General features: G+C 34.0%; 1 protein-coding gene across 5 annotated transcripts; it reads left to right on the forward strand.

Moving 5' to 3' along the window:
• The first annotated feature begins 68 nt into the window (after nt 1-68).
• LOC120773515 (armadillo segment polarity protein) lies at nt 69-14,996 on the forward strand. Of its 5 annotated transcripts, none has more exons than XM_040102472.1 (7): nt 70-179; nt 1,839-1,898; nt 6,685-8,324; nt 8,400-8,600; nt 8,662-8,934; nt 10,413-10,506; nt 12,309-12,739. In XM_040102472.1, exons 2-7 carry the CDS (start codon nt 1,868-1,870, stop codon nt 12,320-12,322), a joined length of 2,253 nt encoding a protein of 750 aa, XP_039958406.1. In that variant the 5' UTR covers nt 70-179; nt 1,839-1,867; the 3' UTR covers nt 12,323-12,739. The 5 variants fall into 5 exon arrangements, with proteins under 5 accessions (XP_039958407.1, XP_039958406.1, XP_039958408.1 ...); XM_040102470.1 differs by lacking the exon at nt 12,309-12,739 and adding an exon at nt 13,982-14,996 and having other exon boundaries at nt 71-179; XM_040102471.1 differs by lacking the exons at nt 70-179; nt 12,309-12,739 and adding exons at nt 1,444-1,462; nt 13,982-14,996.
• Nucleotides 14,997-15,213: the final 217 nt, after the last annotated feature.

A 15,213-nucleotide genomic window follows, 5' to 3' on the forward strand; every position in this document is an offset into this window, starting at 1 on the left:
ACATATTCAGCACTTTCACGAGTGGTGTTGAATATTTCAGCAAAGCATTCGTGTAATTTGCGTGAACTCGTATTGTCTTAAAAATTTTCTTCTCCGCGAAAATTTGTTTTTTTATAATAAAAAAGTGCATTAAATTAATTAAAAAGTGTGAAAAAGGGTCTTCTTACATAAACTAAGCGGTAAGTTAATAAATGCGAAAAGAGATATATGTTTTTTCGAGCAATATCGATTCGTAAATAGTTGGGTGTTTGGAAGTGAAGTGTATTTTCTGGAGGTGTGGTGCATAAAAGAGGTGTACGAAGTCTCGCACTTGATGTTGTTGGTGCTTCTGCTGGTGCAATGCTTTGTGTGTATACATGTGTAGTCATATATTTGTTTTTACTTGTCAAAACGTTGCATTCAGCATTTCTTACACATTCCATAACCAATTCTTTTGAGGGAACTGCAGTACGTATTTATAATCATGGATAATTATTATCCATGTTTATAATTTTCTTACATTGATATAATGGTATCTTTCTGAAATTGTGTCAATATATTACGATATATATATATATATATATACGTTTCAGGTATTTTGTCAAGTATTCTGTGTACTTTTCGAAATCGTAAATGTTTTCATGAAACAATTTGTAAATACTAGTGTAATTTATAATGCAATAGAAATATCCATATCAATTTCTACCTGAATTTTACTACAACACTGTCCATACAGTAATTAACCTGCGGCAAGTCTTTCCGCATTTACATAGTAGCCATCTTGAAACTTGGTGTCATCTTATTAACACAACTTGTCAGTTCTAGCATATCTGCAAGAAGGTATGTTGTTTGCAATTGATAGTTTTAAAATTAAAGGTATCTTTAAAGTGGAAGATATGTTTAAAATGTTCTTAAATATTTCTCGTACTTCTCTATTCCCATATTATTGTGCATTTATAATTGTTTTAAATTGATGTATTCTTAGTCTTTGAGTAACCAACGTCTAATTAGTGAATAAAATAATGGAAAAATCTCGGAGAACTATTTCCTGCTGGTTATAAAAAAAAGTAAGAATAGAAATGCCTGAATCCAATCGTATTAAATAGAGTTGCCGTCTATCTATTTTAAGATGGGTCAAAAATATAATATGCCACAATATGATTATGATAAGCAGGTTCATTTCCGGGCATTCCTTTATTATATGTACATACACATTTATGCATAAATTTATTTATAAAAGGTTATGCAATTCCACGAATTACTTCTTAACTAACATTTAAAAAAAATGTATGCTATTGCTTTGCGGGTAACTCTTGCGTTGACTGACTGACCTGCGCTTGAGCACAATTCTTGCCTGCTTCATTGTCTTGCAAGGGCCGATTGTGTTTGGGCTTCTTTGGCGTTTTTCTGTTTTACTCGACTGTTCGTTGTCGGCTTGCATACATCAATAAACAAATCGCTAAAACGTCGTATAGTGTAAAACGTGAGTCAAATTAACATGTTATTTTGAAAAATATTTACCTGTAAAAGCGAGGAAAAATACACATCTTTTGTTTGTTTTTGTTCCTTTTGTAGAAATGCATACGCATATTCATTAAGTGGGTGAAAGATTTCTGTAGTTTTGTGTGATCCATGTACTCTTAAGATTGTCTACAGCACTGATTATTTAATTAAAATCACAATTTGGTTGACTTGCCGTACAAATTTTGGTTATAAGGTTTGGTACTTTATTGGAGTCAAGTAATTATCTTCGGACAAAAGCTTTTCTTCGGGAAATAAACATATACCATCCTAGCTTTTAGAAATTTATTTATTATCTTAGAGTTTATTATTAAACATATTTTATATTTATTTTTTAGGTGTGGTGTGCTCTTCCTAAATCACCAAGATGAGTTACATGCCAGCGCAAAACCGTACAAGTAAGTTGAAAATTAAAGGAAATGGAGTTTTACTCATCATTAAACATAACGAAGAAATTAACAAGTGTAAACAAAAAATAGTCGAATGATTTTAGTAAAGTACTTATAGGAATAAAATTAAAGTGTAGTTAAATATTACTACAGTAGGAAACGTATTTAAAACACATGTTCAACATATTTAAATTTACTAAATGTGTTTTTGATAGTAACAAATTTTTAATAATTTTATTTTATTAAATTCATTTTTTATTTATTTTTATTAAATTTTCATGGTTGACATTTCCCAGTCTGTAGACTAAAGTGCTTTTCCGGTAAAATGAATTATATTTCCTCCATAGTAATTTTAGAAATTGCTGAAATTATATACTTGAAAGTCGTTAAATTGATTACGCATTCAATTTCATTTCCAAAAGATTATAAAAGAAGGGTTGCGGGAGTTAAAAATGCAATCATACGTACATACATATGTATATAATGCTACCCATATTATTTCCACATGCACAGTTGTGTTCACGAAATTAGCAACATGTCTTGAGTAAGGTCCAAAGTGCAGTATTTCCAAAGTGTTATTGAAGTAAAACGATTTTCAAGCAAGAAATATTTCTTTAACCTTATTCCTGATTCCTGAGAATTATACATCGATAATTTATATATTTTTAAAGGCAACATGTGTTGCTATTTTCCTCAGCTTTTATATATTTACTTTAATACGTACGTATACGGTTCCAAAATATTTATGTGTGAAAAATATTAAATTTTTGTCGACAAAACGGAAATTCTTAAGTTCACATATTACTTGTAGTATATACACGTATCAAAAAAAGTGCAGTATGAATAAATCGAGTCCTTAAAATTATGTTTGTATGTATGCCTACTTGTTAATATTGCAACCGTAGACTTTTCACGACATTTGGTGGAACTGTGTTTATACTTGACACGAGTACACAAGTGGATACATATGTATGTACGCATGCGAACCACCCCCATTTTAGTTCGATGGGTTTTTATGCCAATACTTCATTTCAAAGGCAATTGATGCGGACTTTTGCCAGCAGGCATTTTAAATTAACCACTGTCAATGGGAGAAATGCATGCGCATGCACGCGTACGTTTCTGAAATCTTGGTATATATTTGCATATGAATCTAAAAGTGCTTTGGGTGGCATATGTCGGTTGGAAATTTTTCTTTATTATCAAGCTATCATTAAGCCTGCTGAAGAGCTCTTGTAATGCTGTAATTTGATGAAGGCGCACTGCCAGCAACAACTGGAGTATACAAAGAAAACTTATGCTCATATATGCTATATTACATTGTGCTGCTCTTTAGATCCATGTTGGCCATTCACACTGCAATGTCTGCGCTTTTGACATGCATCAGTGTTTGATTTTTACTGCCACTTTTTTAGGCTGACTTACATAAAAATACGATTTTTACGCTTTGATTAACCAAAGTTTTGCTCCTTTGGAGATGCATATAACAATATATGTACATATGTATGTGCATACATATATGTATGTATATATGTATATAGGGTGTTCATATTTGATGATGAATTGTCGTTTCTCCTCTGTTTGGTAGTTAGCAAACTCTATTTGTATGGGTATATACACAGTAAGCCATTATATGTTAAATACAAATCTTCTAAATAAATAAAGAGAACAAATTTGTTTAGCTAATGCTTGTAATTTGACTGGCATGTCCTCAGATGTTTTCCTTCTTCTCATATTAATTAACAATTTTATGTAAATACATGTATGTGAGTTCGATTTGCAAACAAAATTATTCGATTTAATTCAAAATAAGTGTGTATGTGTGATTCTACTTGAGCTGGTATTCTCTTTTTTATTCAATCTCTATTTGATTATCCTATGTAGTTACATTGGTCTTATACCAGTTGCTGATCAGTATGCCGGTCTCTTTGATATAAGCCGGTCGTTTGTTCGATTCGCTACTTAAAGCTTATCGCATGGAAAACATCTTTATATCATCTCCTTTCGTGGCGATAAGTCAATTTAAGCATATTTAGCAGTTTGGTTATTTAAAGACAATTTTACAGTCAATATGTCTAACGCAGTATTATACTATATGGAAACAGTTTACCCATACATTAAATTTGTCAATTTAAGAAATAACGTTAAACTTTAAGTACACTTAAAGAAAAACGTTAACTTCGGTTGCACGAAAGCTGTAAAACACTTCCTGTTTTTACTATAGTCGGGTCTACGTAATATCTTGACAGACGGCAGCGTTAATCCGGATTAACTGCGCACTTAATCAGATCCAAATTTGTAGGTGACAGACGGCAGCTATGCGAGTTTGAAACTCTCATAAACAGCTCATTGTCCTTTTTATAATATTTTCAATAAAAATTGATAGAAGATAAACATTACGGTTGTTAGCCGACCAATTTTTACCAAACTATTTTTTATTACAAAAGCATATCAACACATTATTTTTAAAACTGCATCATAACATATAAGTTTTATTGATACTATATTGAGAATTTGATAAACAGCTGTCAGGGTTGCTTGTATTTCATTCACAATAGATGAAAATTGGCCATTTTTAACAATGTTGCCAACGAAAATCTCACAAACTCCCTAAAATTTTGAGAGTTATTTTTGGATTCAGCAACGGAGTTAGCTGTGGTAACTTCTGAATTAATCCCGAAAAATGCAATTAATCTGGTTTAACGCTGCCGTCTGTCAATGCTATAAGTCTCTAAAATTTTAAGGATTAGTTATGAGTTAGCAATGGAGTTTGCTTCACTAATTCTTTACTGCATTAATCCGGATTAACGCTGCCGTCTGTTAAGGCTATAACCGGGACGGACCCAGATTTTTATCCGATCAAGGACTGTTAAATCCCGACTTTCCCCCAAACTACTTCAGGAATCTTCTAATGTTGTTGCTACAACAACATCAATAACAACAACCCTTTACAAATCCAAAATACTCCATACAAGAACTCGTTTTTGACCGGTCAGTTACTATGGCAGCTACATATATGTTATAGTTGTCCGATTTGGAGAACTTTTTCGGAGACTGTAAAGTTGCTTTGGCTAGTTATCTATGCAAAATTCCTGACATATGCCTCGTCAAAAACAAAAGCTTTCTAGACAAAGACGTTTCCGAAAATGAGTAGCTTTTCTTTCTGTGTGTTACAAACTTCTTGGCAAACTTAATATAATATTTAAGAAGTATTAAAGTGGGGAACAAAATAAATTTTGAGCTTTTAGGGTATATTAAAAAACGCCATCGCCATAATTTGGTCGCATTTTTCTTTCGTGCCTTCGATCACACATACACACACACAGCATTGCTACACCGCTGCGTCCCTTTTAGTGTTGTGATTCCGTTGATTTGTATGAATCGTTGAATTTTAAACTGTCTGGCTTTAAAAAATTCCTTTCTTTCAAGTGTCTGGCACAGCAGACCACTAAGTCTGACAGCATCAATATCATCAAACACTTTATGCACACAAATGGGTTTGCATCAGCAAAATTGTTCTTTTGATGGAAATTCAATATGTATAAATGTAACTGAACAAGTGTTTGAACACCACAAGGCCTTGCATATCGAAAAATCATCATCAACAACAGCAAAATCGTCATCATTATGATTGCAATAATTATGCGCTGTTAACTTGAAACCGTTAAAAATATACTCAGCTTCACACTGCCAAATCTTCTACTTCTATTAATTTTTTATACGCTCGCCGCGCCAACAACCAACCCCCATTTCCCAACGTGGTTGGTGTGGGCTGCCAGTAGGCGGTGCGGTTGCCAGACCTTTGTCAGCACAATGCAACTGTTGTCACTCTAACAAAGTGTGACGACTCGACTGCCGGCTATGCTTACACACCTACACACATACTAACCAACCTGACCAATGCACTTTGGAGTGCTATACTTTTACATTTACATACAAACCATATTTTTATATATTTCTTAACTTTTTCCCTAAGAATCCGGTACATATGTACATATGTATGTGCTATGCTGTCAACATATCTGTTACCGTTGTTGTGTTTGCATTCGTGTCGCTTTGTAATCCGAGTTCTTGTCACTGCTTTGTAATGTTTTAATGTCAATGCTGGTTTTGTTCTTTTCGTTGTCATTTTGTGACAATGTGTCGTAATATCCGTGGTCGGCGCTTCTGGCCATTTAGTTTACTTTAAAATAATGTTCTCATTCACACTATGCGTTGAGTTTTACCTATGAGCTTACGTATCCATTTACGTAGTCTTGGCTCAGGAAGTGTCAGTGACTGCGCTTCCACTCTCCTGACTTTTTGTTGTTTTTATTTTTTTAGTAGAAATTTAATGCCTTAACAATAGATGATGCTGGGTGGTTTTCTGAAGTGAAATTAATAATTAATCAAATTAAAATGATATTGAAAATGGAGATGAATACGATTTACGAGTATGTTCTGACTGAAGTGTGAATGGAACAGTCACACCCATTCGACAGCTTTTCAAAATACTTTCCCAAACAATATTTCTGAAAAAGTACTAAACTTTGCTATAAATTAATTATATGTTGCCTACATTTAGGCGTATGCGTTAACTTATAAAGAATGCCTGGCATTAAATCAGTATAGAAATCTTATTTTAACCCAAAAAGTTGAACTAAAATTACCATAAAAATTCTTCATATTAGATATAAATAAAATTAAAAAAAAAATATAATTTATGAAAATTCTTCGAACTAATTGTAAAAATTAAAAAAAATAAGACAAAATACCTATATGTATTAGATTTAATATAATCGTTATTAAATTTCAGTGTCGCATAACAATCAATACAATCCTCCGGACCTGCCACCCATGGTCTCGGCCAAGGAGCAAACGTTAATGTGGCAGCAGAATTCGTATCTGGGCGATTCTGGTATTCATTCCGGTGCGGTCACACAAGTACCATCGTTGTCGGGCAAAGAGGATGAACAAATGGAGGACGACCCACTTATGTTCGATTTGGATACTGGCTTTCCACAGAACTTCACCCAAGAGCAGGTGGACGATATGAATCAACAGTTGAGTCAGACACGTTCACAGCGTGTACGTGCCGCCATGTTCCCCGAGACTTTGGAGGAGGGCATCGAAATACCATCGACTCAGTTCGATCCCCAACAGCCCACTGCAGTGCAGCGCTTGTCGGAACCATCACAAATGTTGAAACATGCCGTAGTAAATCTTATCAACTATCAAGATGATGCCGAGTTGGCCACACGTGCCATACCCGAATTGATTAAGTTGTTGAATGATGAAGATCAAGTGGTTGTCTCACAGGCCGCCATGATGGTCCATCAATTGTCGAAGAAAGAGGCTTCTCGCCATGCCATCATGAATAGTCCACAAATGGTTGCCGCTTTAGTGCGTGCTATTTCCAACAGCAATGACTTGGAGAGCACCAAAGCTGCCGTGGGCACGCTACACAATTTGTCACATCATCGTCAGGGCCTGCTGGCTATCTTCAAGAGTGGTGGCATACCGGCTTTGGTGAAATTGCTGTCATCACCTGTTGAGAGTGTGCTCTTCTACGCCATTACTACACTACATAATTTGTTGTTGCATCAGGATGGATCGAAAATGGCCGTACGCCTGGCTGGTGGCCTGCAGAAGATGGTCACTTTGTTGCAGCGCAATAATGTGAAATTCTTAGCCATCGTTACGGATTGCTTGCAAATTTTGGCCTATGGCAATCAGGAGAGCAAATTGATCATACTGGCTTCGGGCGGTCCCAATGAACTGGTACGAATTATGCGCTCGTACGACTATGAGAAGTTACTCTGGACTACTTCACGTGTGTTGAAGGTACTCTCCGTATGCTCGAGCAATAAGCCAGCCATTGTTGATGCTGGTGGCATGCAGGCTTTGGCTATGCATTTAGCCAATCCATCACCACGTTTAGTGCAAAACTGTTTGTGGACATTGCGGAATCTATCCGATGCCGCCACCAAGGTAGATGGTCTCGAACCACTACTGCAATCCTTGGTGCAGGTATTAGCCTCGACGGACGTGAATGTTGTCACTTGTGCCGCTGGCATACTTTCGAATTTAACTTGCAATAACCAACGCAACAAAGCTATCGTTTGTCAAGTTGGTGGTGTCGATGCCCTGGTACGCACCATTATAAATGCCGGTGACCGCGAAGAGATCACCGAGCCGGCTGTGTGCGCATTGCGTCACTTGACTTCACGTCATGTGGACTCGGAGTCGGCACAGAACGCCGTACGTCTCAACTATGGACTGTCAGTGATTGTAAAGCTTTTGCATCCACCATCACGTTGGCCGCTAATCAAGGCCGTCATCGGTTTGATACGCAACTTGGCCTTGTGCTCGGCCAACCATGCACCACTGCGCGAACATGGCGCCATACACAATTTGGTGCGCCTCTTAATGCGCGCATTCCAGGATACTGAACGCGTAAGTAGCCAAATATTTTGTTAAAAATATAATAATTTATTAAATTTGAATAATAATTCTTTTATTTTACTGTAGCAACGTTCATCTGTTGCCACTACCGGATCCCAGCAGCCATCCGCTTATGCCGACGGCGTACGTATGGAGGAGATCGTCGAAGGCACCGTCGGTGCTCTACACATATTAGCACGTGAATCGCACAATCGCGCTTTGATACGGCAACAATCTGTCATACCGATATTTGTGCGTCTACTTTTCAACGAAATCGAAAATATACAGGTTAGTTTGCCATACGCTCAAAGTATTTTGTTTCTAGTTAAATGTACAATGTCTATTGCAGCGCGTTGCCGCCGGCGTACTTTGTGAGTTGGCCGCCGATAAAGAGGGCGCCGAAATGATCGAGCAAGAAGGCGCTACTGGTCCGCTTACTGACCTCTTGCACTCGCGTAACGAAGGTGTTGCCACCTATGCAGCAGCCGTGCTATTCCGCATGAGCGAGGATAAGCCACAAGATTACAAAAAGCGTCTTTCTATTGAATTGACCAATTCATTGTTGCGCGAAGACAACAATATGTGGGGAAATGCTGATTTAGGCATGGGTCCGGATCTACAGGTGAGTCATCAGTGTAAATTTAGTGCACTGTAGTACTATTTGTGAGTTTTTAGCGTGTAAAGAAAAAATCCTCTAAGCTAGCGTAGCGTAAATTAGACGCTTATCTCTTTGTAAGCTTAGCAAAAGTAAATAATCATAAAAGAAAAAATCAACGAATTGGTCTGCTCTAAAACTCTCTGTATGCGTATTTAAAGTATTCCAACTGTTTACTTGTGTACATACATACATACATAAATAAATTACCCTAGTCTACAATTTTTATTTCGCTTCAACATAACCTATATTTTGTTACTACCTTTATTTACTTAGAGCATAGCGGAAATTGTAAATATAAATAATGTCAGCTATTATGCTTGGAAACATTAATTTTTATTTAATAAAACGATAGTACAGATTTAATTAAATTTATATAAATTACTCACGCAAGTTATAGATGGTCCTCAAAGCGGTCCATTGTCGAAATTTTTAGTGGATTTTTTATACTTTAAACAAAGTATATTGAGAAGGAAACGCCAGAGACCCTTTAAAGTATATATGTATGTACCATATGTAAATTATCAGCGTGAGGAACTAAGTCGATTAAGCCATGTCCGTCTATTTGTCTGTATTTACGCGAACGAGCCTCTCAGTTTTTGAGATATCGCTTTGAAATTTTGCACATGCTCCTTTTTCCGCAAGAAGCTGTTTATTTGTCGAAACCGCCATTATCAGATAACTATAGCATATAGCTGCATTACAAACTGATCGTTCAAAATGAAGTTCTTGTATGAAAACTCTTTTGTTTGACAAGATAACTTCTTGTAATTTGGCGTTGGACAATAATCGCGAGAGTACAATTTCAGAACAAATTTTGCACACCTGATCACTATAGTATACATAGACACTTAACTCCTACAAAGAAGGTTTGAGGCTAAATTTTTAAACCTGACACTTCTCTACTAATCCAGCGTTAGCTTTAAGCACATTAATTAACGGTGAGCCACTAAAAATAAGCTTTGAGGACCACTTTACTTGTATTCGCATAGCGTAGTTTTTCGTTGGTTTTGCAACCGTTATTTAGTTTTATTCTTTCATTAGCTTTAAGTTTATTAATTTGTGTTATTATTTTTGTTAATTAACTTACAATTTTAATTTTTTCTTTGTTCCTTTTTTATGTACTTGGTTTGTAACACAATCACAAAAACAACCGTTCACCTTACTACCATAAACACCGTCGCAATTATGTTGACCAAAAACCGAAATTTGTGCTAAAACGTTGAAAATTTAAACAATTCGCAAAACTATCACGAAATCACAACGACTATCGCTACAATTCAATTGCAATTAATGAAATAAAAAAAAACAACATTAAACGTTTAAATGCCACAACCACCACCATATCACCACTGAAACCTTGCCCAACACCTGTCCATTTGCACTTCCTTGAAAATCATTTGTATCCTAACAACTTTTTGCAATTTTCGCAACGTCACACACAGGATATGCTTGGACCCGAACAAGCATATGAAGGTTTATATGGGCAGGGCCCGCCGAGTGTGCACAGCTCACATGGAGGTCGAGCATTCCAACAAGGTATGTATGCTGAGTTCCCAGACCCACTCTCGCCAGTTAAAGAAAAATAACAAAATTGAATAAAAATACAAGTTGAAACATTTTCCGTTAACTTGCGGTTTTCGTAAATATGTAAACTCGTTACGACAGCATGATGCGTTCGTTCGTCAAACTAATAAAAAAACGAAAACTAAAAAACATAATAAAAAAATAAATAAATCAAAATTCATTAACAGCGTAATTACGTATGTAACTTCGATTGAGAGCTGCATAACAAAATTATACCATAATTACGCTAAATCATTAAAATTGTTTCTTTTACATTTTCTTCAACTCACATATTAAACATCGCCCTTCACTGCCAGATTGAAGTAAACGTCTAATTACCCTTTAATCATCAACCCTGTTTAGTTAAATGTTATATAAACCACTTGAAATGAGGTTGTATACGCCTGTTTGACGTTTTATCATCCAAAAAATAAATTGGAAAAATGCTTCACATCATCCGAAATTGGGCAAAGCACAGTAACATAAAATAATGCACATAAATCCGATGCTAAAATACACGTTCAACCTTATAAATATACACCTATTTTAATCCCGTGTCAATAAAGTGAAATATTTTAGTTATAAAACTTTTTTTTTAAAGACAAACATTGTTTACATTACTGGTAATCCATAAAATAGCTAGCAACTCTTTGAAAAAAAGTGCTACCATCTCAAATTAAATTCAAAATTTAAGTGTTGCCTACATGGAGGCGTTCAACGTACAAAATTCGAAATATATGTATGTTCAAAATTTAAAAACAGTTAAAATAAAATTAAAAAGTCTATTTCATACATATATGGTTCATTAAAATTTAATTTATCTTGGTTTTCCAATCGTTTGTCGAGCACTATACATTTTTAAGTTCGAATGTGTATGGTTTACATACATATATGTATCTATATTGTATACATACCATATTTTGAAAATTTACCAATTATTAAAATTAAATTTTGTAATATAAATTATTAATAAATATGTTTTGAAAATGTACCAATTTATAAAATTAAATATTGTAATAGAAATTAGTACTTAATTTAAGAATTTTTCGAACGCTACAATTTTGTGTTCGAAAGTCTAATCTAGTTAATCAGAACAAAAATATTTCACTTCAGCTAGCTGTTTTTTAAAACCCCTAAAAATATTTTTGAAAAAAAAAAATTAATAGCTTAATACCATACATCCATGCAACCTGAACCAAGTCACAATAATCTCACCGCAAGTTGTAGTATTGAAAATCCTTTATGAAATCCACGAATTTGAGAGTAACGCTACAAGTTCATTCACTTTAAATAATGCGTTATCTCCGTTATTTCGGCTTTTTCAGTTAATTTCCACGATTTTTTTAGTTATTACAATGCAATTACAATATATATAACAATTAGTGCGTATGCATAAATTAGTAGGGGTTTAATAGCCATTCATTTGCCAATTAATCACTCATGCCGTGCTTTACCATGCCATGTATTGATATGTAGAAGAACGCTCACAAAGCTAGTAGTAGTACAACCAACCAACATCCATCCATTCACCAACTCACTCATCCAAAAGCAAAGTAAAGCAATCGATTCAATTACCTATACTATGTAGTCGTAAATTGTGCAAAAAATATCGTAACGAAAAATTAACCAAACGTTCTCTCTCTTTCTCTCTCTTTATCTCTCGCTCGTTTACTCTACTCGCTATTTTTCAACGGATCGCTTGCTTGCTCGTTAATAATGTAAACTAAATACATACATAATGCTTAAATTGTGTTAAATTAATTAATGATAAACAGTTAAGCCAGCCTAACATATATCATCACTAAAAATAAATACAATCTCTGAACGATAAACGAATTTAAAGCAAGAAACAAAACCAAATAAATAAAATTATTTAAAAAAATATTTAATTTAAAAACAAAATATTAAAGCGATAAAAATTTTAGTCAAAAAAAAAAAATTAGTAAGCATAAGTAAAATGTAGTAACACGTATACATGTATACATTACTCAAAGTATTCGTAGGCAATAAGATTTAAGATTTACAAGTTTTGCATTGCGAGCAAGCTTACTCACTGAATTTCGAAACTAAAAGCAAGAAAGTAAAAATGAAAATAAAAAAATAAACAAAAAGGCAACTGTAGCGTACCCGTTGAATGCTTTAAAGCTAAGATTACTCATCCGAAATCAATAATCCAAACCACCAGCCAGTCAAAGAAACAAACAAACAAACCAAAAGCCAGCCAGCTTAGGAATGGCACTCGCTTTGCGCGCGTACAAGCAATGACAAATTCCTCCATATAGGTGACTAAAAATGAATTTGTTGTGCCTTTTGTTTTACCGTACAGTTATGAGATTTTGATTTTGCTTTCATTTTATAATTTACCAATTTTATAGACTTTCGGTATGTAATTTAAATTAAATTTAGTGCGTAGTAAGTTGGCAGTAGATTTATTTCGTGAATTTTAATTTAATTTTAACTTCTTTTGATTTAGAATTTAGCATACAATACAATTTTGGTTCTTCGTTAGTACTTTTGCAGCCTAATTTTGTACATTTGACTCTTGCACACGTTATTGTTAAATTTTTGAAATGAAATTTATGTACATTCTTACATATATATACTCATGTAAATTATGTATATGATGTATATTCCCTTTGAGCTTAAATTGTAGCAATTTTTGTGCATTCATGTTATGCATGGCTTTATTGCATTCTCTTAAGTTTTCGATAGAACTTTTTTTTGATTATGGAAAATATGTACACTAAATGAAGCAAATTAAAAAAAAAAAACTTCATTAGTATTCGAGTATATGTTGAATTATAAAATATGAAAACCAATAGAATTCAGTAGATGCATTTAAAAAAAGAAACTGACATTTGTTGTCATCCGATGTTTAATCGATTAATATTCGATAATTGACACTACAACTGCTATAACGCGATATCCTTTCATAACATTAGAGAAAATAATAAATTTAGAAAAAATGTGATTTCCGCACCTAAGATTGTTATATTGCTTCCGATTACTAGGGCAGAACGCGTTTATATTCTTATTTTCTCACAATCCAACTACCATATATAGCAAAAGTGATTATTATTGCTGCTAGTTTCCAGCTCAAGGAATTTGCTACTAAATCTTTCCGAGATCAAAAAAATAATTACATGGATGAAAATACTTTGCAATTCTTGCGATCTTATAAAGGTAGACAACTTCCAGGTATCAACATACAAACGACTTCATAGGAAAGTGATGTTTTAAATTTGCATGAAAATACTTGAAATCCGATTTGTTTTGTTTTTGTTTTTTGCTGAAATCGAATTATATTTTGCGCAAATGACACCTGATTTATGCATGTGATTTCGTTATGTAACCAAAACCAAATCCACTTGTATAAAAAAGTGAAAATACGTTTAAAATAAATCTCAATTATTACTGAATACTCACTATTGCACCACTTTTTTCACAGGATATGATACTTTACCAATAGATTCAATGCAAGGCTTGGAAATAAGCAGCCCAGTTGGTGGTGGCGGCGGCGGTGGTAACAGTGTGCCACCAAGTGGTGCACCAACTTCACCATATTCGATGGATATGGATGTAGGAGAGATCGATGCTGGGGCCTTGAATTTTGATTTGGATGCAATGCCGACTCCACCAAATGACAACAACAACTTGGCCGCTTGGTATGACACCGATTGTTAATAAGCTAATATTATGAAAACAAAACAAAATCAAACATTTTAAAGTCGACTCTACCGTTCTTATTATGAGTTCGTTCGTATTCTTTATTTACGATAGTATTAAGTTTCTGCTTCCATTCGAGGATTAAGCTTATGAATTACTCCTTTTACATTAATACCATACATACATACACTATTTACATTTTATAATTACATATTGATTTTTATTAAAACACACATTTTTTCGGCATCTAAAACGAAGCAAGCATTTTTATTTTCTGCAACGCAATGTCGCCAAATTAGCAAAAAAAGCGTTTATACTCTTAAGAAATAAGAACAAAAAATACGTACACACAAACATATAAACGCATATAGAAGATTCAAATATTTAAAGGGCTCATTCAAGTGCATCGAATCTTAAGTCTTAAAACATATAATTACATACATTAAAAACCGATTAAAAATTTGAAATTTGAAAGTTAAAAAAATAAATGACATAAGAAAAGTAAACAACACATCGCTGTAATGCAAAATATCTATGAAAGAAAATCAGCCACAAGTTGAAAAAGGAGTATTATCAAGAATTTTTGTAGAAGGAATAAATTAAAAATTACTTAAATGTACAAGCATATCCGCAGATAAGATACTTACATACATACTTACTGAACTTACAAAATTACACATTTACATATGTATGTGTTATTTTTTTCATGCAAACAAAAAATTCTTATCTGTAACAAGTGCAAGCGTAAGCGCGATTTGAATAAATATGTGAATGTTTTCACATTTTATGGAATTAAATTTCAAAGTGTTTAATTAAATATGTAATCAATGGTAATCGTAAGTATTATTAATGATGTTCCTACGATACTTGTTGTGCTGTTTCAGGAATAACATTGAAGCCCTACAACAACTTCCATTACAGTCATTCTCAAAATGGTCAGGCCTATGTAGTCTGAACGATTGGGATTTATATTAACCAATGATTGGACTCATATCGGTCATATGGAGCAGACTC

The sequence above is a fragment of the Bactrocera tryoni genome, chromosome 4 (assembly GCF_016617805.1).
Source record: "Bactrocera tryoni isolate S06 chromosome 4, CSIRO_BtryS06_freeze2, whole genome shotgun sequence".
In the NCBI taxonomy this organism is placed as follows: Eukaryota; Metazoa; Arthropoda; class Insecta; order Diptera; family Tephritidae; genus Bactrocera; species Bactrocera tryoni.